Source organism: Sciurus carolinensis, chromosome 9 (assembly GCF_902686445.1).
Source record: "Sciurus carolinensis chromosome 9, mSciCar1.2, whole genome shotgun sequence".
In the NCBI taxonomy this organism is placed as follows: Eukaryota; Metazoa; Chordata; class Mammalia; order Rodentia; family Sciuridae; genus Sciurus; species Sciurus carolinensis.
Genome location: NC_062221.1, coordinates 54,302,040 through 54,329,906, shown reverse-complemented (window position 1 = coordinate 54,329,906; position 27,867 = coordinate 54,302,040). Strand labels below are relative to the sequence as shown.

The window sequence follows — 27,867 nt, the reverse complement described above, 5'->3', positions numbered from 1 at the left end:
TGTACATGATGTGGAGTTATACTGGCCGTGTTTTCATATATGAACATAGGAAAATTGTGTCTGATTCATTGTACCATCTTTCCTATTCCCGTCCCCCTTCCCTTCCCTTCATTCTGCTTTGTCTAATCTAGTAAACTTCTATTCCCCACCGCTATCCCCACTTATTGTGAGTTAGCATCCACATATCAGAGAGAACATTCAATCTTTGGTTTTTTGGGATTGACTTATTTCATTTAGTATGATAGTGTCCAGTTCCATCCATTTACTTGCAAATGCCATAATTTCATTCTTCTTTATGTCTGAGTAATATTCCACTGTGTATATGTACCACAATTTCTTTGTCCATTTATCTGTTGAAGGGTACATACATTGGTTCCATAGCTTAGCTATTGTGAATTGAGTTGCTATAAACATTGATGTGGCCACATCACTATAGTATGCTGATTTTAAGTCCTTTGGGTATATGCCAAGGAGTGGGATAACTGGGTCAAATGGTGGTCCCATTCCAAGTTTTCTGAGGAATGTCCATACTGCTTTCCAGAATGGTTGCATCAATTTGCAGTCCCACCAGCAATGTATGAGTATGACTTTTCCCCCATATCCTCGCCAACATTTATTGTTCCTTGTATTCTTGATAATTGCCATTCTGACTGGAGTGAAATAAAATCTCAGTGTAGTTTTAATTTGCATTTCTCTAATTGCTAGAGATGTTGAACATTTTTTCATATATATGTTGACCAATTTTATTTCTTCTTCTGTGAAGTGTATGTTCAGTTCCTTAGCCAATTTATTGATTAGGTTTGTGTGTGTGTGTGTGTGTGTGTGTGTGTGTGTGTGTGTTTAGTTCTTTACCCTGGAGACTAATGCTCTTTCTGGGGACAAGTGGCAAAGATTTTCTCCCATCTGTAGGCTCTCTCTTCACATTCTTGATTGTTTCCTTTGCTGAGAAGAAGCTTTTTAATTTGATATCATCCCATTTATTGATTCTTGATTTTACTTCTTGCAAGGTATTTGGTTACTAAGCCAATATGATGGAGAGTTGGGCCAACTTTTTCTTCTAGTAGGTGCAGGGTCTCTGGTCCAATGTCTAGTCCTTGATCTACTTCGAATTGAGTTTTATGTAGGATGAAAGATAGGGGTCTAATTTCATTTTTCTATATGCGGATTTCCAGTTTTCCCAACTCCATTTATTGAAGAGGCTTTCTTCAATCTATGTTTATGGTGCCTTTGTCTAGTATGAGATAACTGTATTCATGTGGGTTTGCAAAGGCCCTTATTTTTAATGAAAACATTCAATAGATGAACTCAGAGTAGAATTGATCACTACTTAGAATAGAATTGGTGTCTGAAAGGTTAGTCATAACACAAAGCCAAACCAGTAAGAAGCAAAAGCATGAAGAAAAAGAACTGGGAAGGTAGCTCTGGGTTCAATCCCTAGCAATGAAAAAAATAAAAATAAAAACCCATGAAACCTAATCTATGAATGGCAGAAATTCCAGAACAGTACAAGAACAAAGGAAGAGAATGGTACTTAAATCCTAGAAAAAAATTCCCAAGCAGAAGAAACACTTGAATATCCACATTGAAAGGGGCCACTGAGACATAGATAGGATTCATGGAAAGGCATACACATGTAGAAACAGTCTAATGAAATTTCTCATTTCAAGGATAAATAAAAATTCTTATAAACATGTCCTCTCTCAGGGGAGAGAATCAGAATATCTCTGATTTCTCATCTAAGATATTGGAAACTAGAATAACAGATGTAGATAATGGGGGTGGGCTGGGCTCTGATTATATACCCATACCATCTCTACCTAGCAAGAAAGTATTATTGGCCACACAAAAGACACTTTCAGAGGTCAGAGTATATACATAGTATGTTGCTTGAGGAAAATACTTAAAATGTGTTCACCAGGTGGCAGTGAAAACAGCAGAGTTCTCTCTCTCTCCCTCTCTCTCTCTCTCTCTCTCTCTCTCTCTCTCTCTCTCTCTCTCTCTCTCTCCTTCTCCTCTTTTTGGCCATCATGAACCAAGCAGTTTTCCTCTGCCACACCCATCTGCCGTGATGTTCTACCTCATCTTTGGCCCAGAGGTGTGGAGTCAGCTAACCATGGACTGAATCTCTGGAACCATTCTTATTGGGATGACCCATCAATACCAAGAAAAGCTATTTTTAAAATTCTGCTAAAAAGCTGAAATCAGAAATAGTCATCATGGTAAAATTTCCTGGCATAAACTCTGAGGAGAAATTTGGTAGACAGACTCCAATGTGGCCACTAAATCGGAAGGCCAGCAATGAAAATTATGGAACCGTAAGTTACTGAAGTAAAAGTTATCTGGGTATGGGAAAGTTAACTGTCTTGAGAAAGTGCTTGAAGTAAACAGTTCCCTCCTAGCACTGGGAAATGAGGTTTCCACAGAAAGGATACAGTATGTGGTCCAAGTCATACAAAGCATTCCCACTTTTCTGAAACAATCCACACCTTCCCTGTCATTTAAAATTCTCCTGCAGGCACATGCCTGTAATCCCAATAACTTGGGAGGCTGAGACAGGTGGATTGTGAGTTTGAGGATAGACCCAGCAACTTAGTGAGATCCTCAAAAATTTAGCAAGACCCTGTATCAAAATAAAAAATTAAAAGTGTTGGGGATATAATTCAGTGGCAAAGCACCCCTGGGTTCAATCCCCAGTATAAAAAATTACCTTGCCATGTCTACAATAATGAGTCAGTGTTCCTCATCTTCATATATTATATGCATACTTGTGGATGGAACTCTGACCCTAGTCATGACAGAGATATTCACTTGATCCATACAATTTCTCAGTGGCATGGAACTTTTCTGTAAAGGCCATGCTGATGCCTTTCTTTACCATCTCTGCTTTCAGATCCTGAAGAAACTGTTCTTTCACATCATCAGATATAAAGAGTGCCACCCAAATTCAGGCATGATGAGATCATTCTATGGTCCAGTGAGCAGCCCTTGCTGGTCATTTGATAAGAGTGATGGAAACTGGATCAAAAGGACCTGAGTAAGAAAAATATCATGACTCTTATTTTTTTAATAGGGGGATTTTTTTTATTTTAGTCGTCAATGGACCTTTTGTAAATTTTATTTATATGTGGTGCTGAGAATTGAACCCAGTGCCTCACACATGCTAGGCAAGCACTCTACCACTGAGCTACAAACCCAGCCTTTAATAGGAGAATTTTTTATACCTTCATTTTCTTTCTTTATTTTCATGTGGTGCTGAGGATTGAACCCAGTGCCTCACATATGCTAGGCAAGTGCTCTACCACTGAGCCACAATCCCAGCCCTGTGATTCTTAGTATAGTGGGATATGGGGTTGCCTTCTTGGGGAGGGGATGAAAGGGTTAGTTAACAAAACACTATTGCATGAAGAGAAAAACTGTTACAGAGAAGATTCAGTTCTCTCATACAAAAGCATACAGAAGACCAAAGTTAACCTGATATAGTGAACTCTCCTCTAATCCCAGCTACTTGGGAGTCTAAGGCAGAAGGATTGGAAGATCAAGTCTAATCTGGGCAATTTAGCAAGATTTTATCTCAATATTAAAAAATTAAAGTGGGCTGCAGATGTAGCTCAATTTTAGAACACCCATGTGTTTAATCTTTAGTATCAAAAAAAAAAAAAAAAAAAAAACTAGGACCACATTCATCCTCCAAACCAAAGTGTCAAAACAAATAAGGATCACGTGTGCTCTTCATTTCCTGCAGTGGGAACTGAGGAAGGCATGAACTTTTGGGGAGGTGCATCACTAAGATAGTGGTGCTTCCTTCTTCCTCTCCTGTGGTGACTTGTGGAGCACAGCCTTACTCCCCAGCAACCAGTGTTAGATATAAACACTCAGATAAACGTTTGCTGTGTACATCTCCTGATATTTTATATTTAATTTATCACCGCAGTATAACCTAAGCTGTTTTTAGGAATATGTTCACTCCTCTGATTTTCTGAAAAAATTTTTCCATAATATAAAAAGAGTTAAATATATGGCATAAGTGGGGAAATGACCAAAAAGCAAGGATCCTTGAAAATGAAATCATAATGTAAGAAAAAAACAATAGCCTAGTATTAAGTTTAAACTCTACAGGTCCTAAGTGTTGAGATGAAGGTAGCAAACTTTTTTTTTAAAACCCTCTTTTTTAGTTTTCACTTTTCTGGGGTTAGGAAGAATGGGAAAATATAACATTTAGTGGGGGAGCAGAATTATAATTCAGTTTTGATATATTAATGAAAAAATAGAGTTCTAGTTTTATCTGTTAGGAAAATAGTCAAGAGCAGAAATTAAAAAGGCACCATAGAACTTCAAATTTATAGCAGGAAAAATATGAGTAGAATACTAGACCATGTCAGAAAAGGGGGGGGGAATAGAGAAAACAGCACCAAGGAATATAAATGGTAACCATAAAGTACATGGAAGGAATTAAACAGAGTGCATCATTTTTCCTGAATGTGAACAGGTTGAACTCATTTATTAAAAGGAAGATACTGAATTAGAGAAAACACAGCCTTATATTGTTTACTGAAAATGCACCTAAAGCAGAGACAAGGCAAGGTGGAAAATAAAGAGGCATACTGAAAGATACACAAGAAAATAAGTGGTTGTTTCTAGCAAGGAGCTGGGAACAACGTTAGAAAGGAGACTTGTGTTTTACTCCATGTCATGTTATGTCTTTTGATGTTTGCACCTTGTATGTTTATTACTTTTCCAAAAATTAATAAAGAATTAATGAGGCCAGGTGTGGTGGTACACACCTGCAATTCCAGTGACTCAGGAGGCTGAGGCAGGAGGATCATGAGTTCAAAGACAGCCTCAGCAACTTATCCAGGCCCTAAGCAACTTAGTGAGACCTGTCTCTAAATAAAATACAGAAAAGAACTGGGGATGTGTGGCTCAGTGGTTAAGTGACCCTGGTTCCATCCCCAGTACCAAAAAAAAAGAATGCTGAGCAAAAGCAAAGATTTGCAGCATTGCCATGAATCAAATGGAAATCATATGCAAAACACACTGAACAGAACAGTAACATTATCAAAGGATAAAATCAGATTATTCAAGATACAACAACCATACACTTTTATGCAGTACTAACAATTACATAAAAGAAAAACTGCAACTACCCAGAGAACTTGAATAAAATACTTCTGAGCTTCAACAGACCAAGTAGACAAAAAAATAAGCTTTGATATAAGAGGTTTTGAATAATGCAACCAATAATCTGTTTAATAGATGTGCATATAGAGTATACATATGTATTTATACATATGTATGAATATATATATATACACTTGTGTATTTATATACATATGTATATATACTATATATATACATATATATATATACATATATATATTCTTTTTTCCTTTTTGGCAGTGCTGGGGATTGAACCCAGGGCTTCATACATGCTAGGCAAGTGCTTTAGCACTGAGCTACGCAGCTTAAGAACATATGCTTTTTTTTTTTTGTACTAGGGATTGAGCCCAAAGGCACTCAACCACTGAGCCATATCCCTGGCCCTGTTTTTTTATTTTTAAATTTTGAGACAGGGTCTCACTAAGTTGCTGAGTCTGGCTTTGAATTTGTGATCCTCAGCCTCAGTCTCTCTAGTCTCTGATATTATAGGTATGTGTCACCACACCTGGCAGGACATATACTTTTTAAATGTCCTGAAATGGTTACAAAATCAATCATACTTTCATCCAGAAAGAAAGCTTTATAAATTCCCCAAAAAAGTTTTAATGTAAAGACCATGCTCTCTAATCATGAACCAAGGAGGTGGAAATTAACAATGGAAAGTTAAAAATAATAAAACCCTTTTATCCACAAATATTAAAAAACCATTTTCCTAGCCTTTAGATCAAGGAGGAAAGAAAAATAAAAATTATAACTTATATACAAATTAATAAAAGGAGAACACCTTATCATAAAGCCTCTGGAATACAGCTAAATCTGATCTCAGAGGAAAATTTGCAGAAAAATGAGAATACTTTGAAAATTCAACTTGGAAAATAAGAAAAGGAATCAAATGGAAGAAAGAAATTAGGAGAGTATTAAGATGAAATCAGTACAAGATAAGGGAAAAGGTAAATTGAAAGAATCTACTAATAGGAAAATGAGACCTTGAAAGTAACTTAGAGAATGAAAACTTCTCCAACAGAACAGTTGCTACACTGGATTTGAGGTGAGAGGGTCACTCTTAATGACATCAAAGCTTTACCACAGGCAGAGGGATGCACGGGTGATATTTGGGGACTATGAGTTCTGCATAAGTAAGTTCCTACCCTATAACATGACAAAGAGCCAGAGATCTCTGCAAAATGATTTATTAAGGCAAATTAGTGGGTAGAGGGGGTAGAACCTGCTGTATTCAGAAGACCTAAGGGGATCTAGAACCATGGAGTAGGACTGAAGGAAGCCCACAGATAAGCAGGAACAAAGGGAAATGTCTGGGATGAGATGTGACTGAGCAGCAGGGCTGGATTAGAACAGGTGGAATTGTTAAGCTTTGGGTATTCGACAGTTGGTGCACAGGAAGGCAAAAAGATCTGGCTGGCCCTAAGAGGCCATAAGCAGCTCTGGGTTGGGATCTGCAGGAACAGAGAGACATTGTATCTAGGTGTTCCAGAGGGCAATGACTGTGATGACGGAGGAGGCCATGAAGAGCAGGTAGAGATGGAAGAGCAAGGTGTCCATCAGGTGGCTGAACTCCACCCACAGTTCCACCAAGCTCTGTTTCTGGGCCTCCAGTTCCCACTGGGCTCTTGCTGATTCAGGACACCCATTTGGCTCTGTCTCTCTGGGTCCTGGCACCTTCCCCACCAAGTCTACTGGCTCCTTCAGCCCTGTGTGGGGGACAGAGACTCAGCCATGGAATGTGCAGGTCACTTGGGCAAGAATGGAGTCAGAGGAGGAGGCAGGAGCAGAGAAGTGGGGTCATGGGAAGGGAAAGTGGGCAATGCTGGCTTCCTCACCAGGCAGGTGGGTGGGGCTGAGACCCGGGCCCTTGTTCCCCTGCTGGGGTCCAGTGGGGCAGCACCTCCTTGGGCTGGTGCAGTGTAGCAGCATGGAGTGGAGTCACCCAGGCATGGGTGGGGGCTGGGTGGGGGCTAGGTGCAGGAGGTAAGTGATGAAGATGGTCTCCAGGAGGCTGGCCACCATCAGGGACAGACACAGGGCGAAGGAGACATAGGGCAAAGAAAATTATGCTAAACCTGGGCAGATTCTTCTTTCTTTATTATTTTAAATTATTTTTGTGCCAGGGAGGGACTGAACCCAGGGACGCTTAATCTCTGAGCCACATCCTCAGCCCTTTTTATATTTTGTTTTGAGATAGTGTCTTGCTAAATTGCTGAGGTGGGTTTAGAACTTGTGATCCTCTTACCTTATTAGTCTCCCACCCCAGCAATTCGATTAGAGGCATGTGCCACCAAAACCGGCTTGTGGGCAGCATCATCTAAACTTTGAGCCTCTTTCCAAAATGCAGTGTTTCCTCAGAAGCCTCCCTCCCCAAGTGGAATAGTGGCTTGTTCTTCTGGCCACTCCCTGTCGCCTGCTGCCTTTGCTTCTCTGGAAAGTGGGAGGGGCCATACTGATGAGGGGGCTGCCACTGACGGAGAGTAAGTCATTCATCATGAGCAGGAAGATGCCGTAGCCCAGCAGAAAGGTCATCTTGAATGGAGCTGGCGGGTAGAAACTGAGTGTGTCAATGGCCACCAGAAAGCCACTGGGTACCAGGAGGTTTATCACATACAGCCTAGGCCTGCGTCTGATGGCCACCTGGTGGGGAGGAGAGGAAGCGAAGTAAAATAAGGAATTTGGAAGAAACTTCAAATCTAGGATAGATAGCCGTTTTCTGCTGTGAATTGCAGTGGCTGTTTCTGTTTGTCTTCTTCATGGTCTGATATGGCCCTGGGATCTGCAGCCATGTGGAGTGCAGCCTCACCATCCAGTATAGAACCTGCCAAGAGGTTGAGCACAGCCACAAACTTTTGGAGAGTGAGGCTGGGAATCCAGGAGAGAGGGTTTTGGCCTCTGTCAGGCACAAGTGTAAAGATTGAAAGACCCTGAAACTTAGAGGAAAACCCATCTGGTGGAGACTCTAGGCAAGGGTAGAAGCAAGCAAGCAAGGAAGGAAAAAGCAAACTCACATAGAACATGATCTGATCATACAGCTTAGTGGCCTTGGATATCTCTGGAATGGCCTTTTTAATGCTCAGGAGCTCCCATTCTCCGTGCACCTGAACAGTGTCTTGGAACTTGTCTGTTCTTTCCCACCCTTCTTTCTCCACACCCAGCACCATGTTATTCACTGAAAGTGAGAACCATCCAAATAGTTTTCCAAGGATATGGTTTCCTAGACCATCAGTTGCCTTCTCTTTCCTACCCTTTTGAAATCTTTTTTTTTTTGGGGGGGGGGAGCTGGGGATCAAACCCAGGGCCTTGTGCTTACAAGGCAAGCACTCGACCAACTGAGCTATCTCCCCAGCCCCCTCTTTCCTACCCTTTTGTTCAACAAATATTTTTGTGTACCTTCCATATGTCAGAAACTTTTCTAGGAGCTGGAGATGGTAATGAACAAGACAGACTTCAGTCTTTTATGGAAAATATTTAAACATCCATAAGCTTTATTTATTTATTTATCTATTTATTTTTTGGTACCAGGAATTGAAACTGGGGTGCTTAACAACTGACCCACAACCTAGCCATTAAAGCCTAGTCATTAAAAAATTTTTTTTGATACCAGGGATTGAACCCAGGGGCACTTAACCACCAAGTCACATCCCCAGCCTTTTTAAAATATTTTAATAGCGACAAGGTCTCACTGAGTTGCTTAGGGCCTCACTGAGTTGCTGAGGCTGACTTTGAACTCAAGATTCTCCTGCCTCAGTCTCCTGAGCCACTGGGATTACAGGCATGCACAACTATGCCTGGCTCATAAACTTTATTCTTTGCTCCACCCACACTCCTTGGTCACCATTTACTCAAGGTTTCTTTATATCTTATTTTTTGTTGTTTTGTTGGTTGCTCTCATTCACCCCATGCCTGAGACCCCACTGCAACTTACCTGTGTAGAGAAATGAGTTGAAGGTGAGTGTGCAGTTTTGCTGGTCAAAGGGGAAATAGAAGATGTCCAAGTTACAGATACTAGTCACCCTTATGAATTTCTTGTACCTGATGCGATCTTCATTACTTACAAGTGCTGTGAGGCCTCTTGGGGTCTTATCCACATCCATGCTATAAGAGAAATGCAGCAGGAGACTGGTGCTATGGCTTTTCTCTTTATCTCTCTAGCTGTTTCTTAGCCATCTAAGACCACTTCTAGTGGCCCCAATGGTAGAATGTGAACTCTACTGGTACTAGGAGATGGCTTTCCCCAGCCTTTGATATGTACAACTCAACAATGAAAATGTCTGGGATCCACAGGTTCTTGGCCGCCATACTGATCTCTGTGATGCCCTCATAGTCCTCTGGGTTCCAGCTGATAGATGGGTTATCCCAGATCTAGATCCATCCAGGTGGAAGAGAGACGTGAGCCCAATATACATTGGGATTATTTTCTCCTGCCCTTTGATGTATTTTTTTTTAAAGTCATGAAATATTTCAATCCAATAGAAAAGTTTAAACAAATAATATAATGAACCTCTATATAATGAGACTTCCAACTTTGTGGAGTCTTAATATTTTGCTAAATTTCCCTCTTTTCCCAAAAAAAAATCAAAATTTCAGATAAAATTGAATCTCCTTGTGTTTATTTCTCCATAAAATGTCATCCTTCTGCTTTCCCACTTGAGTGGGAAATTACTGATGGTCAGGGACATCCTCTCTTTTCTGTAGTAGGAATGAAATTCAGAGTTGAATTTAGTAACTCAATCTTTCTGAGCTAGAAATTTCTTTGAGTTAGATAAGGGAAGTGGTGGGTAGTAAATGAAATTGAGTGTATAGAAGGATTTTTTTTTTTTTGGTGCTGGGGATAGAACTCAGGGCCTTGTGCTTACAAGGCAAGCACTCTACCGACTGAGCTATCTCCCCAGCCCCTATGGAAGGATTTTATGAACTGTAATGTTGTTCAGAAGTTTTTATGTATTAGTATCTAGCGAGGTCTTAAGTGTCTTCCAAGCCCCTTTCCCTGGTCTCTCTTGTAAGGAAACTTTTTATAGGTCCTTGGGTTCTTTGAAGCTAAGAACTTGGTGGATGCCAGGCACCACCTTTGTGGTGATCAACTCTCCTTTCCATGCTGGTCATCTCCTCCAGAAAATGTTTTTCAAGAATCATCCAACTCAGGGTTGCCTTGTCTGGTCTCAGGACACTACCAATGTTGGTGGCTGTGGTTTTTGGAAACACAGCCAGGACAGGGTGCTCTATGCATATTAACTAAAAGTTTGTATGAGAGCAGTGCTTCTCAAACTTCACCATCCATAGAAAACACCTAGGAATCAAGTTGAAATGTACATTTCAATTCCTAGGGTGACTAACCCCACCTGGTTTGTCTCGGATTTTCGGTTTTAGCATTGCATGTCCCGTGTCCTGAGAACTCCTCAATTTGGGGTAGGATGGGACAGTTGGTCCCATCCTTGGGTGGAGCCCCAGATCAAGTGCATTTCTCTTTCATTGTGGTATGGGGGATCCAACTCAGGTCCTTGCACAGGCTGAGCACATGCTCTACCCTCAGGCCTCAAGGGCATTTCTAATTAAACTTTCAGATGGTGAATCTTAGCTGGTAACATGGGTGTGAGAACTTTGAGAGCAAGGTTTGGTGATCGTTACTGTCTTCTCTGCTCCCTTCTTCCCTACAATCAGGCTTTTCAAGTTGGAAACTTAATTCATTTACTTTTATTTTCCCACATTCCCACTTTGTTTTCTAATCAATTCACTCAAGATATAAGATTTTTACTGAGTTATGCTTTGGTTACATTCCATGGATTTTCATATGTTGTGCTCTTCATTTCTAATTAGTTCATAATTTCTATTTAATTGTTTTGTTTTCTCTTTAGCCCAAAATATTTGGAAGTTTAATTTTAAATTCCCAAGAACCAAGGTTTTCTTGGGGGAATTCCTTTTCTAGTTAGTTCCTTATTTTTTGTAGTCAGAGAATATGATGTAGACAATTTCTGATTTTTCAATTTTGTTAGAATATTCCTTGTGACCAGAAGTGTGATCAGTTTTGGGGACTATTCTTTTGTGTGTCAGAAAAGACTATGCATATTAACTGGCACAAAGCTTGATAATGTTTATTAGATTAATATATATATATATTTTTTTTTTCTTTTTCTTTTTCTTTTTTTTTTTCTTTTTGTGACATTGGCAGTTGAACTCAGGTCTCCAGTTCTATTACTGAGCGACATCCTCAGACCTTCTTACTTTATTTTGAGATAGGGTCTCACTAAGTTGCCCCAGCTGGCCTGGAACTTGTGGTACCCTGCCTCCTCTTCCTTTTTTAGCTTTTGGGATTTACAGGTATGAGCCACCATGTTTGGTTTAGATTAAGTTATTAATCTTGTTCTTAAAAGTCACTGTAGCTTTACTCTTTTTCTGCCTGAGTTATTGCTGTTTTCTTAGACCCTGCTGTGCTGAGGATCAATCTAGGGCCTTCCACATGCTGGCGAGTGCTTCACACTGAGCTATTTCCCCTAGTACTCTATTTGATTTTCAGAAGCAATATATTGAAGCCTCTCACCATTGTTGTAGATTTTTCAATTTCTCCTTCCTATGTGGGTTGGCCTCATAAAAGGTCATAATTATATCTGTGTTTAAAGTCTTTCCCAACTGTAGTGAAGAGAGAAAATAATGTATGGGTCATACCATTTCCAGCCACAGGAATGATGACATGATCTGTAGCTGTTCATCCTGCCAAAAGAATTTCCTGATTACAGCATATTTGCTTGTAAAATTTCTGTTCACCCCCAACAACCCACTCCCCATTTTTGTTTACCAACCTCCCAGGTATATAAACATGATGCTGTGATCAAAGCCAATAGTATAGGTCAAGGACAAAGGCTTGACCAAAATAGATATATTGGACTATGGACAGGAAAGTTTGTAGCTGGTAAGAGTGTGTGTGTGTGTGTGTGTGTGTGTGTGTGTGCACGTGTGTGTGTTGCTGGGGATCCAATGTAACTTTACCACTGAGTTATGTCCTTGGTTCTTTTTTATTTTGAGATGGGGACTAAACTGCTGAGACTGGCCTCAAACTTGCAATCCTCCTGTATCAGCTTCCTGATTTGCTGGAATTACAGGTGTGTACCATCACACCCAGCCATCTTGGAATAAGTTGAGGAGCTTAAAAATATGAATGCCTTGTTCTCTTTCCCATTTTCAAGATGGCGGACACTGAGGAGAAGAAACCTGAAACCAAGAAGGCTGATGCCGTTGGTAATGCTAAAAAGGGTAACTCTGAAGCTAAAAAACCCCAAAAGGGGAAGCCCCACTGCAGCTGAAACCCTGTCCTAGATAGAAAACTTGGCAGATACTTCTGATCTACTATGTATTCCAGAAAAACCATGTGTGAGAGGAAACACTCAGCTGCTAAATCCAAGGGTGAAAAGAGGGATAAGGTTCTAGTTACTGTCTCAAAACTAGTTAACGGTGACAAGCATGGTGGTATCATTCTTCCCAAAATTTCTAGATGTTATCTTCCTGAATGTGTGCTGTGAGTTATTGACCAATGCCAAAAAAACCCCTTCAATCAGCACATGAGAAGGTTGTGAGTTAGATCACTCCCAGGACCATCTTGATCATCCTCACAGGGTGCACAGAGGAAAAAGGGTGGTTTTCTTGAAGCAGCTGAGCAAGGACTTGCTGAAACTTGTGGATTCCCCAATCTAGTTCCTCTGCATAGAACACACCAAAAATCTGTCATCACTACCTCTACAAAAATTGTTATCAGCATCATGAAAATCTCAAAACACCTCACTAATGCCGACTTCAGGAAGAAGAAAGTTGTAGAAGCCCAGGTTCCAGGAGGTCTTCCACACAAAGAAAGAGAAAAACAAAATTACAGAGCAGCTCAAGGTTGATCAGAAAGCTGCGGACTTGAAATTTTTACCAAAAACCAAAGCTATTCCTCAGCTGCAGGGCCACATGCAATCTGTTTTTACTTTGACAAATGGAGTTTATCGTCACAAGTTGGTGTTCTAAATTTACTACAAGAACTTAATTAAAGAGCAGATACAGGGCTGGGGAGATAGCTCAGTCGGTAGAGTGCTTGCCTTGCAAGCACAAGGCCCTGGGTTCGATCCCCAGCACCGCAAAAAAAAAAAAAAAAAAAAAAAAAAAAAAGAGCAGATACATTAAAAATGATGATGACAACAAAACCAATGCCTGGGCTGCAGCCAATCAGAACCTCTGAACGTGGATCCTGGACACTGGCATAGAGCCAGAGTAGAGAATCACTAGGTGAGAAGAAAAGATAGCCTCTTCTATGTTCTGTTATGTGTCACCCCGATGAGCTGGATAGGGCTTTTGAGATTCCCCATAAAGGAAAGTGCCATGTAACAGTGGTGGAAGAAGCTACAAAGTGGTTAGAACTCTGGGGATCGTCTTGCCAGTTGCTAGGAAAACATTAAGAACACCAAGGAGGATAGAGGGGTCAGCACTTACTACGTCTAGGATGGCAGATATCCTGAGGGAGATGTTGACGTGGATAGGGACAATGAAGTTAATGACTGAATGGAACTTTCTGTCGAATGTTGAATCCAGAACAGTCTCATCCACCCCATGCGGGCCATACTCTGAGCAGTTGATGGTGAAAGTACTGCCCCATCCTATAGTAGACACCAAATGTCTGAGATGAGGGGGTAGAATTCTGTGTTCCCTATGAGAAGAGTCCCCAGGTGGGGCAGGGGGCAGCCATGATAATAACCACAGCTAACATGTACTAAGTATTGGGTATGCCAGATGTATTCTGAGTCCTTTAAAGAGATAACCTCATTTAATCCTCCAATGCCCTATGAGATACAATTTTAAATAACTTTATAACATTTTATTTCCCATTTATATATGTTAATTGTACATTTACCAGCAAACTTTTGGTGGGCAGGGAAGACTGGAGATTGAGCCAGGAGTGCCCTACTATTGAGCTACATTCCCAACCCTTTTAATTTTTTATTTTGAGACACGGTCTTGCTAAGTTGCTGAGGTGGGCCTCAAACTTATGATCCTCCTGACTCAGCCTATTGCTGGGATTAAAGGTGTGTACTACCATACCTGGTCAGCAATTGTTTGTGAAATAAATTTTTAATCTTTATTTTATTATAATTTTTTTAAAAAATTAAGCTTTTGGAGACCCTTGCTATTACCTAGGCTGGCCTCTAGTTTGTGATCCTCTTACCTCAGCCTCCCATGTAGATTGGATGACAGGTGTGTGCCACCATACCTGGCTTGTTTTTATTTGGTATATATTTATAGGGTGCAGTGTGACATTTCACTACATGTATACAGTATGTGATGATTAGATCAACATGATGGCATATTGCTCACCTCAGACACTTATCATTTCTTTGTGTCAGGAACATTCAAAATCCTCTCTTCTGGCCATTATGAAATATATGATTAATTGTTATCAACTGTCATTACCCTACTGTGCTAGAGAACACTAGAAGTCATTCTTTCCTATTCAACTGCACCCCTAGACCCACTAACCATCCTCGCTGTTCCACCTGTTCCACCCCTACTCCTCCCAGACTCTGCTAACCACTATTCTATTCCCCACTCTTATGAGACAGTAGATACTATTTTTATTCTCATAAAATAAATGAATTAGTACTAAGGTGCAAGAAGCAGTAACTTCCCAAGGTTAGACAGTAATAATGGGCAGCAGTTGAACTTGATCTGACCCAGGTTTGTCTGTTGCTGTGCTATATGCCCCCAGGGACGACAAGGAGAATGGTGGGGGCGATCACTGAGAGGTGTCCAGGTGCTGGGCACTTCCTGCCAAGGCCAACAAAGATGGGCTTGAAAGGCAAATGAGGGAAGCTAATGTGGTAAGCTGAGTTAGTGCATCAACCTACTTTCTAATATTTTGCCTCCATGCTTTGCATGCAAACTGAGTCCTGAGATAGTGACAGGCATCAGATAGGATTACAGTCTGGGGGCCTCGAAGAAATCACATCTATATTTATCCCTGCCTTCCTTCTTCTCTACTTTGCTGTGTAGATTGCCATCTTTCTAGTTTGAGGCTTTTGAGGTATTGCCTGCTCCCCTCTTCTGACTAATAATGACTTCAATTTTCTGCAGCTGAAAATTGGTTGGAAGTGCAACAACCTGGAATGAGAGAGATGGCTTATCCATTCCCAAAGTCACAGTGTTCTCCACACAAATCTCTGAATCTTTCTAGAAGCACTGAATGTTTATTTGTTTTCCGAGGTGCTGGGGATTTGAACCCGGGGGATTGAACTCAGGGCCTTGTGCTTTCGAGGCAAGCACTCTACCCGCTGAGCTATCTCCCCGGCCGGTTTGTTTATCTTCTTTGTACTGGCTTTTAAAGCCACCTCTGGTTCAGTCCTCTACTGTGCCCACTTATCCAGAAGCTACGTGACCACCTAAGAGGGAGGGATGACATCGATTGGCACATATCAAATACCAAGCACTTTGTTGCTTGCTCTTTTCTCTTTGAATCCTCTTAACCCTGAAAGATAGGTTCCATTCTACTGATGGGAAAACTGGAGCTCAGAGAAGTTAAGCAATTCACCGAGGTTACACAGCTAGAATAGTAAGGAACCAAGATTCAAACTGAGTCTGTCTGTCTCAAAATCTCATGCTCTTTCCACTATGCCATGTTAATTCCCCGGAGGAGAAGCATACTCACTTTCACCCTTGACCTGCTGCCTTCTGGCATCCTATCTTACCTAGGAGCACTTGGATCCAGTAGGTGTGTGAGAGAGTTATGGCAAAAGTAGGTGGGAACTTTGCTACAATGGGGTGAGTTTCATACCTGTAGAGGGAAAGAATTACACTGTGTGGAGAAAGACAGATGAACACAGAGGGTAAGTGGAAGAGAAGATAATTGTGGATGGGTTGTAGGAAGAAAAATAGAAGTTCTTGCTCTGGTGTGGCATATAACTACAAGTGGATTTTCTGTCTTTTGAAGGAGAGTCTGTTGGGGCATCAAGGTAAAGTAGTTATGAAATAACTATGTCTATTTTAGATCATCTCTCCAAGTTGGAGAATTGAAAGAAGTTCCTTGGTATTCCTACCCCAGAGGGTTCTTCCTTCTTCCCCTCTCATTGCCCCTTTCTTACCTTGAAGCAGAAGACTGAGAACAAGGCAGAAGGGAAATCTCTTCCTGGTGAACCAGTTTCCTTCCATCTTCTTGGTCTAAGCTCTTCTCTGACATGCACCAGGACCAAGGAATACCCAGATGAAAGGACCGTGGGCCACACCTAGTGCTCAGCTTTGAATACTGATAGCAGTGGTTGACCACTGACATTCATAACCTCCCTGGAAGGAGAGTTCTGGTCGTCTTGTTCTTGCCTAGGCTTGAGGTTCAGTTTGCTTTAGGACCTTCTCTTAGTCTTGGGTATTTCACCACATTGGGTATGGTTATAGATGGCTTGTACTGATCGTGTTCAGACCTTGGTGTCGTCCCTCAATCTGAGCATTCAATGCTGCAATTCTGGAAAATTTCCAGCTATTTAAAAAACATTGCATTTCCTCTGTTCTATTTTATATTCTCTCTCTCTCTCTCTCTCTCTCTCTCTCTCCCTCCCTCTCTTTCCCTCTCTCATCTCCCTCTCCTTCTTTCTGTCCTCTGTCCCCTATGTTACTGAAGATTGAACCTGGGAGTGCTCTACCACTGAGTTACATCCCCGCCCCTTTTTATTTTATTTTTGTTGTTGTTGTTGTTTGTTTGTTTGGTACCGGGGATTGAACCCAGAGCACTCAACCACTGAGCCACATCCCCAACCCTTTTTATATTTTATTTAGAGACAGGGTCTTGCTGAGTTGCTTAGGGCCTTGCTATGTTGCTGAGGCTGACTTTGAACTCCCCATCCTCCTGCCTCAGCCTCCATAGCTGCTGGGATTACAAGCATGCCCCATTGCATCCAGCTTTATTTATTTTCTTTTGAATGAGGGTCTCATTAAATTGCCTAGGCTGGCCTCAAACTTGTGATCCTCCTGTCTCAACCTGAGTAGGTGGACTTACAGCTGTGTGCCACTGTGCCTGGCTTTTTCTTTCTCTAGTTAGACATATGTTGGAGTGGTTTCCCTTTTTTGAATTTCCCAGTACTGGGGAGCAAACCCAGGGCCTTGCACATGTTAGGTAAGCCTCTACTATGGAGCAACATCCCCGGTCCATTTTATTTTATTGTGAGAGTAGGTCTCACTAAGTTGCCCAGGCTGGTCTTGAATTTGTGATCCTCCTGTCTTGGCCTCCCTAGTTGCTGGAATTACAGGTGTACACCACCATATCTAGTGTTTCTTTCTATTTTATATGCCTTTTAATGGTTTGTGTTAGTTATTTTTTGCTGTTGTAACAAACTACAACCATAAGTGGCTTAAAGAAACACAATTTGTTAATTTATAGTTCCATAGGCCAGAAGTCTGAAATGGGTCTCTGGGACTAAAATAAAGTGTCATCAGAACTGTACTCCTTCTGGAGACTCTAGGGGAGAATCCATTTCTTGCCTTTTTAAGATTTTAAAAACTGCCTGCATTTCTTGGCTCATTGTCCTGTTTTTCCATCTTCAAAAGTAAAAACATCGGCTGTCTTTCTCACAGGGCCACCTCTGGTTCTCATTCTCTTCTCTCTTCCTCTTTCACCTATAAGAAAGGTTCCTTGTGATTTCATTGATTCTGCCTGGATAATCCAGAATAATCTCTCCATTTTAAGTCAGCTATTTAGCAAGCTCACTTCCATCTGCAACCTTAATTCCCCTTTTTCCACATAACTTTTTTGCAGGTTCCAGAGATTAGGGCATGAACATGTTGGGAGAGCCATATGCTGCCTATAACATCTCTCTTTCCTATTTTCCATCTTTTTATCTGTGTCCCTAATGATTTCCTCAGAGCTAGCTTCCAGGTAACGAATTCTCTTCTCAATCATGTTTAAACTGCTCTCTAATATTTCTACAGATTTCTAAATTTTGACAGTCCTATTTTTTCATTTCTAGAAGTTCTATCCCTGGCTATAATATTAACATTTAAAAAATTGTGGTGAACTATTATTATAGTTTGGACATAAGGTGTTTCCCAAAAGCTCCTGTGTTAATGCAGGAATATTCTGAGGTAAAATGATTAGATTGTGAGAGCTGTAACCTAATCAGCTCATCTTAGTTTGAATGGACTAACTGGGTGGTAATTGTAGGCAGGTGGGGCATGGCTGGAGGGGGTGGTCACTGGGGTCATGCCTTGGAAGGGTGCATCTTCCAGAAAGGACTGCCCTTTCTCTGTCTCTGCTTCCTGACCACCACGAATGGGCAGCACCCCCTTCACCATGCCCTTCCACCTTAATATCCTGCCTCACCTTATTATGGTTTAGATATGATAATGAGGTATCCCCCAAAAGCTCATGTGTGAGACAATGCAGGAAAGCTTAGGTGTGAAACGATTGGGTTATGAGAGCCTTAACCCAGTCAGTGCATTAATCCTCTGATAGGCATTCACTGGGTGGTAACTGTAGGCAGGTAAGGTATAGCTAGGGGAGGTGGTCACTAGGGTCATGCCTTTGGGGTATGTATTTGTCCCTGGAGAGTGGAGCTCTCTCTCTCTCTCTCTCATTCTCTCTCTCTCTCTCTCCCCGTCTCGCTCTCTCTCTCCCCTTCTGCCTCCCTCCCTCACTCCTTCCTGGATTGACATCCTGAGCCACTTTCCTCCACCACACCCTTCTGCCATGATGTTCAGCCTCACCTCAAGCCCAGAGGAATGGAGCCAGCTATCTATGGATTGAGAACCCTGAAACCATGAGTGCCAAATAAACTTTTCTTCCTTTAAAATTGTTATTGTCAGGGACTGGGGTTGTGGTTCAGTGGTACAGTGCTTGTCTAGCATGTGTGAGGCATTGGGTTCAATCCTCGGCACCACATAAAATAAATAATAAATAAATAAAATAAAGGTATTATGTCCATCTACAAATGAAAAATAAATATTTTTTAAAAAAACTTTATTGTCAGACAGGTCTTTAGGTCATAGCAGTGAAAAAGCTGACTAAAACATACATGAAGTTTTATTCCATATTCTTTATTTTATTTCATTGGTCTATATATCTGTTTTTATGCCACTGATACATTATTATGATTGTTGTACCTCTGTAGTAAGTTTTGAAAACAGGAACTGTGAATAGTCTTCCAACTCTGCATTTCTTTTTAAATATTTGGAGTCCTTTAAGATTCCATATGAATTTTAGAATGGGTTTTTCTATTTGGGTAAAAAAGCATAATTGGGATTTGGATAAGGATTGCATTGAATCTATTGACGGCTTCAAGTTGTATTAACATTTTCCTTTTTTTTTTTTTTTTCAGTGCTAGGGATTAAACCCAGGGAAGTGGTAGATGGCCAGCTGGCCAGCTCAGAGACGTATCAGTCTTCAGTCTGATTAAAAATAATGCCAGAAGATGTACCTGATAAAAATCTTATTCTGAGAAAAAGGATGAGAACCTATATCTTAAGTAATTTTGAGGTTATCTATTATAATCTTTAATCAGAGACATCATCCCATTACTTCTTATCATCCCATTTTATCACTGATTGATCTCTTTAATTATTTAAATTTTTTTAAAATCCAAATTTACATTCCCATAAATTACACTACTGGTCTAATTTCTGCCCAATAGAGGACAAAAAATAAGTTAATTCTACCTTTTGTGTGATGCCTTTCAGATATTTTAAGACAATTATGTATAATGGAATAATGTTTAAAAATACAAAGCCTACAATGTTTTCAACCCTCACTACTCCTTCCCACCACACATATACTCTATCTTTCTGTGGTCCCCCAAATTGGTTTCCTCTGTAATTCTTTTATTATAATCCGGGGGAGGGAAAATTCTACCCCAAAAGAATTTGACTTATGGAAAATTTCTGCTTCAGTAGAAGGAGGACTAAATCCTGTTCCTTCTGGCTTGATAAATTTGGGAGAAAGCAGAAAAGAGAAAGAGGGAGAGAAAAATGTAAATGACCACACTTACGTATGATCACACACTTTGAATTCTGCTGAAGTCTAAGTGCATATGTATGTGTGTGAGTGTATTTGTGGGTGTGTGTGTTTTCATATCGAGAGGTTAAATAGGTCAGGAGGAAAGCCCTAAGCAGAGGTGGGGTTGTGATCCACTACTCATTTGGGGCCCTGGAAAGAAATGCCAGTCTTTGTGATCCCAAACTGACATGTGGAAACTGCTAGAGAGTAGAAACAGAGGTGTGAAGTGTTCAGGCAGAGAGAGGAACTGAATTAGCACTCTTGTGCCTCCCATAGTCCCCATGAGAAATGTAAGGTCACCCCAAAGTCCTTCATGTCCTGTGTGGGAGGGGGATGAAGGCTGTACTTAGGGCCTGTGGAACCGTGTGGGGCCTGAGAGGGATGAAGCAGCTCTGCAGTGGAGGCTGTGGAGTGGACTGGGGAGGTCAAGGCCCTGAGTGAGGCAGCAGTGATTGCTATGGTGGACCCAATCCAGTGAGGGAGAACTGTTTTAGAGCCAAGAGTCAGACTGAGACTCACCAGTGACTGACTTTTAGCAGTAGGGTCAGCCAAGTGCTGGGTGACCAAGAGACTAGGGATGTCATCATAAAGACAACAGAATTTAAAGGACTGAGTAGGACCTGCACATGCCAATCAGAGACCCTTCTCCACTGCCAAGAGATTCCCCCTGTACTACCTTGAGAGCCCAGTGAAAGCTAACAGCTTTCTTAAACACATTATACTCCAAAACATGAAAATTTCAACCACTTTTCATGCTTAACCTCAATCCTGCCATACACCCTTCACCACTTTGAAAATTCAATGAAAGCTAAAAGACCCTCCACTGAGCTTTGTAAATTTTGTAATTCTGTGTAATTCTTATGTAACAATTCTGTGTTTACTCTTCACTCTGTAACTGAAATTTTATAATTTAAACTGTAAATTCTATCTGTTTGATTGTCTTTATGTCTGCAATTCAGAGAGGACTTTATTTCTTGTTTGTAAAGGCAGAATACTTTCTACCTCCAGATGGCATTAGTAACATTGATTGTAAAGTCCCTTTAAGGAACTCTGTTCTGATAGGCTTGCAGAAATAAGTAAGTACTAAGGAAAACTGAATATTCCGTAAAATTCCAGAAATAGAGAAATTGAATGTCAAATACTTTCAGTGTGCTAGATTTTAAAGTATTCATATGAAAAAACACAAAATTGTTTTAAGAATCCAAATTCACATGATTTAGGCAAATTTTTGGCAAATGAGACTGGTAAATTTGGTTTAATAAAGTTATATTTTCTCTAATTCACCAGTGTCTAGTATAATGGAAGCTTATACTTCTTTTTCTACTTGGATAGGTTCTTCCTAAACCTATAGACTTATTGATTAAATAAGATAGCATTCTTATTCACAAAAATATAAATTTATGTTTAATTTGATTATTATGGTGATCATTTATCACTTTATTTTATTTACTGAAATACTGTTTCACAGTCATTGTATTTTGTAGTATATCAGATTGAAGATGATTTCTAAGATCATTAGGTAGCTTGAAACTTCAGACAGACACAAAACAGAGTTAATGGATATTTGTTGGATGTTTAGATAATGTCTAAACTGAAACACTGATTACTACACATAGTTTCAAATATACATATTTTTACTTCTTATTTGTATATGCTACAGAGAAGATGTCTCTGACTGTGTTAGTGGACCTGTCAATTTTCCCCACGTGGAGAGGTTGCCTGTAGAAGGCTATGTTATGATCTGCTAAAATATTCATGTGTGACAGAACACAATTGTCTACTTCCCAGTTTTCTCTGTGAAGTTAAAATTACACTGGTTAGAAGTTATAATTAGTGCTGGGGACATAGCTCAGCTATAGAGCACTTGCCTAGAATGCACAAGGCCATGGGTTAGATTCCCCTGTACTGCAAAAATAAATAAATAAATAAATAAACCCACCAACAAAAACTCCAGCTACAATTAATATATGTGAATGAGGTTCTACCAGAGCATTAGTGGCAGAGAGACACTTTACATGCAAGATAATGAGATATACTTTTGTTCTTTAAAGGCAACAGGTAATAGTTATGTCCTACAATAACATGACTTCTTGTTTTATAATGAGAAAGAGAAAAGTGAAGGCCTATAGAATGGAAATATGAAGTTGTAGAAAATTTTATTTACCTTATAGTGTGTACAAATAAGTCTGAAATGTTATAAAATGTGGTAAAATCTTAGCAAAGTTTGCTCAACTTTAATAGGCTTTGGTTTACTGTTTATTTCATTTATCCACAGTATGAAGGATTCTCTAGTTTTCTGTCATCTGCCTCGATAGCAAAGATTCTGTGTATTACCAGAATAACTTTCTATGGTTTATATTGACTTTATTATCTTTCATTATTTAAGAAGACAAAAGCTTCTACTTAGGAAAGAGGTAAGGTTCTTTACAATCACATTACCTTCTATGTTTACTTTTTAAATGTCAGTTCGATATGAATAGGCAAATACAGTACTGTTTCTCAGTCAAATCCAATCTCAAATTCTTAGAGCAAATCTCCTGACAACTTCAAATTTTAAAAATGAAGGTGTACTTTACATACAGTAAAATTGACTCTTTTTAAGACTATAGTTCTGAGAGTTTTAGCAAATGTATATATTGTGTTACTACCACCATAATCAAGAGATATGATCCTGGAAAATTCTCCCCGCTCCTCTCTTGAGGACTTGTGATTTTTGTCTTTCCAAAATAAAATCCTAAACATGAAATAAATCTTAATTTATCTTTTTTTGGAGGGGGTACCAGGGATTGAACTCAGGGGCACTCAACCACCACCACATCTCCAGTCCTATTTTGTATTTTGTTTAGAGATAAGGTCTCACTGAGTTGCTTAGCACCTCGCTTTTTGCTGAGGCTGGTTTTGAACTCTCAGTCCTCCTATCTCAGCCTCCCGAACCACTGGGATTACAGGTGTGTACCACCATGCAATCTTTGAGATTTCCTAGAGATCCCCTAGAAAAATCACAGAGAGGTGTTAGAAAGAATTGCATCTAATTTATATTTCAGTATTGATAAATTGAATGGTAAAAAAACCTGTCAAATCACAAGAGACATTAGCCTTCCCTAGGTTAAATTTGGATGGGTAAGGTGTCTTGGGATTTTTGCCTGAGAATAGGAACTCCACTCTGAGTGCAGGCTAGTATGAACATTTATCCTGACATGATGGCTATGTGAATCTACTTCAGTCAGAATGTGAAAGATTCTCATTAACCACGCTGGACAAGTTATCTTAAAGTTGGAAAAGGAGGCTTGAGGAGGTTTCTCAAAACTGGGGCAATCTCGTCTAGTAGGACAGTGTTCTCACTTTTGAGTGCTGTATGTCATTTTGAGGAGAAACTTGTTATGTCTCACACGAGTATGACTGGATGATCTATGAAAGATTTTCAAACTTCATGCAACCTTCCTTAGTTTCCCCACCTCACTGGACATCTTGGATAGAGATACTGAGCTTGGCCTGCATTTTCCTTTATCTAAGATCTTTCCTAGATTCGCTCTCTACCATCCAGAGCAAAAATATCTGTTTTGTTATATAGTCCTTTATATTTATAGGTTCAACCAACCATGGATTGAAAATGTTCAGGGAAAAAAAGAAAACACTGCATCTATACAGAAAACAAACGGAGACTATTTATTCTTGTTGTTATCTCTAAACAACACAGCATAACAACTATTTATGCAGCATTTACATTGTAATGTAAATTATTTGCTACTTGTAAGTAGTGTGTTACATATTTGGATGTTAAAACCTTTATAAATAAATAAATAAATAAATAAATAAATGGGATAGACTCAAACTAAAAAGCTTCTTCCCAGCAAAAGAAACAATAATGTGAAGAGAGAGCCTCCAATTTGGGAGAAAATCTTTACCACATGCACCTCAGATAAAGCTTTAATCTCTAGGATATATAAAGAACTCAAAAAATTAACACAAAAAACAAATAACCCAATCAATAAATGGGCTAAAGGAACTGAACAGACACTTCACAGAAGATATACAATTGATCAACAAATATATGAAAAAATGTTCATCATCTCTAGCAATTAGAGAAATGCAAATCAAAACTGCTCTAAGTTTTCATCTCACTCTAATCAGAATGACAATTATCAAGAATACAGGGCTGGGGAGATAGCTCAGCTGGTAGAGTGCTTGCCTCACAAGCACAAGGCCCTGAGTTCGATCCCCAGTACCGCAAAAAAAAAAAAAAAAAAAAAAAAAAAAAAAAAAAAGAATACAAACAACAAATGTTGGCAAGGATGTGGGGAATAGGTACACTCATACATTGCTGAAGGGAGTATAAGTTGGTGCAACCATTATGGAAAGCAATATGGAGAGTCCTCAGAAAGCCTGGAATAGAATCACAATTTGACTGAGTTATCCCACTCCTCAGCATATACACAGCAACATCAATGTTTATAGCAGCGCAATTCACAATAGCTAAACTATGGAACCGACCTAAATGCCCTTCAACTGATGAATGGATAAAGAAAATATGGTATATATATATATATGTGTGTGTGTGTGTGTGTGTGTGTGTGTGTGTGTGTGTGTGCGTGTGATGGAATATTACTCAGCCTTAAAGAAGAATGAAATTCTGGCATTTGCTGGTAAATGGTTAGAGTTAGAAGATATCATGCTAAGTGAAATAAGCCAAACCCAAAGAACCAAAGGCTGAATGTTTTCTCTGATATGCGGATGCTAATTCACAATGGGGGAGGAATAGGGAAGAACAGAGTTACTTTATATTAGGTAGAGGGGAGTGAAGGAAGGGGAAGGGGTATTGGGGTAAGAAGGATAGTAGAGTGAAACAGACACTATTACCTCATGTACATATATCTGCATGACCAATATGATCCTACAATATGTATAATCAGAAAAATGTAAGATTACACTCCATTTATGTGTGATCTATCAAAATGTATAAGTGCATTATACTGTCTTGTATTACTTAGAACAAAAAAATAAAAAGAATAATTAAAAATGTAAGCAACAAAAGTATCTTGACTATTCTCTTGCATTTCCTATGAATTTTAGGATCAGTTTGTCAAATTCTGTAAAAGACAGTGGGATTTGGATAGGGATGAATTTTGGATGTTAAATCAGTAGAATCAATTTGAGGAGTATTGTCATCTTTACAACGTTAATTCATCCAATCCATGAAAATGGGATATCTTCCCATTTATTTAATTTCTTTCAATGTTTTGTAGTTTTCAGTACACAAGTCTTGCATTTTTTTTGGATAAACTTACTCCCATGTACTTATTCTCTTTTGATGCTGGTGTGAATGAATTTTTTTTAACTTCATTTTTTGTATTGGTCATTGCTACTCTATAGAAATACAATTGATTTTTGTATATTGGTCTCATGTTCTGACATCTTGCCAAACTCACTTATCAGTTCTAATGGTTTCTTTATGGGTTCCTTAAGATTTTCAGTATATAAGATCATGTCATCCATGAATAGAGATAATTTTAATTTTTCTCAATATGCATGCCTTGTACTTCTTTTCTTGTCCAGTTGCCCTGATTAAAACCTCCAACTCAATGTTGAATAGAAGTAGCAAGTTTGGACATCCTTGTTTTTCCCCCAGTTTTAGCAAGAAAGCATTCATTCTTTCACCATTAAGTATGATGTTAGATTGGGTGTGGTGGCACATGCCTATAATCCCAGTGACTTGGGAGGCTGAGGCAGGAGGATTGAAAATTCAAGGCCAACTGCAGCAATTTAGTGAGGTCCTAAGCAACTTAGTGAGACCCTGGCTCAAAATAAAGAGAGCTGGAGATGTGGTTCAGTGGTTAAGTGCCCCTGGGTTCAATTCCTGGCACCAAAAAACAAAATAAACAACAACAACAACAATAACCCCCCAAAATACAAAACCCCAAAACCAAAAACAAAAACACAAACGATGATGTTACCTGTGGGCTTTTTGTAGATGCCTTGTATCAGGTTAAAAAGTTCGTTTCCTTTGTTAGATGGTTGATGGTTTTTTTCATAAAAGAGTGTTCAGTTTTGTCAAATACTATTTTTTCGCATCTATTGAAGTTATTATGTGTTTCCTGTCTTTTACTATGATTTTTGTATATTATATTAATAGGCTTTTAGAGTAAGCCAAGCTTCCTTTCCTGGGATCAATCCCACTTGGTCATGGTGTACAATCCCTGTATATGTTGCTGGATTTGGCTTGCTGTTTTTGTTCTTGTATTTCTGGAGATTGAGCACAGGGGGCTCTACTACTGAGCTACATTCCCAGTTCTTTTCAGTTTTTAAATTTTGAGATAATATCTTGCTAAATTGCCCAGACTGACCTCCAACTTTTGATCTTCCTGTCTCAGCATCTTAAGTAACTGGAATTACAGGTATGCACCACCATGCCAGGCTTTTTAAAGGAGTTTTACCTTTATATTCACAAGAGATAGTGATCTGCAATTTTCTTTTCTGGTGTTTGTCTGCTTTTGGTGTCAGGATAATTCTGGATTCATATGATGAATTGAGAAGTGGTCCCGCCTCTCCTATTTTTTTGGAAGAGTTGGTTAAGGATTGGTGTTAGCTCTTCTACACATGTTTGGTAGAATTCACCAGTGAAGGCTTCTGGACTTATTAATTTCATTTGTATGTGCCATAGAAGCAATCAAATTTTCTTAAACAAATTTTTTTGTTGTTGATGATTCTGGGAATGAGCCCAGGGTCTCACACATTCTAGGCAAGTGCTCTATCAATGATAAGTACCCTTATCCCTTAGCAATCAAATTTTCCTGTTAGTTGTATAATTCTTGTAATAAAACCTTATTAGATCTTTCACTTTTGAAAATCATCAATAAGAAGTTGCAAGCTGACCATAGTCAGTCTTTTGTCATTTACAAATAATCTCGTTTTACTCTGATGCTTCTCTGAATGTTCAACAATCAGCTATAAGTCAGATGGTTTTGTCTTCAACAAAGGACAATCTCAGAGCTCTGAGCAAAAGAACTATGTCAAGTACTTTTGGATACAAGTTTCCAATGGCATCATTTAAACAACTTTGAAACATGCTAGTTAACTGAGTCAAGAAGCTGGTGAGCTCCTAAGTTATCAAAATCCAGTGGAACAAATCTGTTAACCCAAGATCTGGTGGAACAAGAATTAATTATACAGGACTGAAAGAACAGATGAGAGATGATTACAGTATTTGTTTGGAATACTATTGATATTATCATAAGGTTTTAATTTCCAAATGAATAAGAAAGTTCTTCTTTTTCCCCATAAGCTCCATAACAATGGACTGTACTTTTTCAAACTGAAATGCAATGTTTGTAAATATCTTATTCTCCCTTCCTGACCCTTCCAGAATTCAGAAACTCATAGTATTCTTATTTTCAGAATTCAGAAACTCACAGTATTCTTATTTTCAGAACAATGTAGTTATTGGCATAGATTCAAGGAGAATCTGTCCTCCTATTTACCATGACATATTTGGAAACATTGTATTTGTGACCAAGGCCTTGACTAGAATGTCATATTTGAGAATAATGCTCTTTTAATTAAATATGGACAGACACTATTAAAGAACAAAGATTAATCTTTTAAAAAAATTTTTAGTTGTAGTTGGAAATAATAAGTTTATTTTATTTATTTATTTTTTACAGTCAATTCTTACAATACCTTTCTTGGAAAATTAGCTCTGGTAGCTCATTTATAGGCTT

At 39.3% G+C, this 27,867-nt stretch overlaps 1 protein-coding gene and 1 pseudogene across 1 annotated transcript; one reads left to right on the top strand and one right to left on the bottom strand.

Annotated features, from left to right (window-relative positions):
• Positions 1-6,636: 6,636 nt before the first annotated feature.
• LOC124993276 (5-hydroxytryptamine receptor 3E-like) lies at positions 6,637-16,326 on the bottom strand. Its single transcript, XM_047565007.1, is given in 9 exon segments — positions 6,637-6,866; positions 6,996-7,235; positions 7,614-7,800; positions 8,172-8,332; positions 9,089-9,258; positions 9,416-9,525; positions 11,824-11,868; positions 13,621-13,784; positions 16,260-16,326. Coding segments are annotated over 9 exon segments (1,374 nt in total).
• On the top strand, positions 12,342-13,158 carry LOC124992765 (60S ribosomal protein L6-like; annotated as a pseudogene).
• Positions 16,327-27,867: the final 11,541 nt, after the last annotated feature.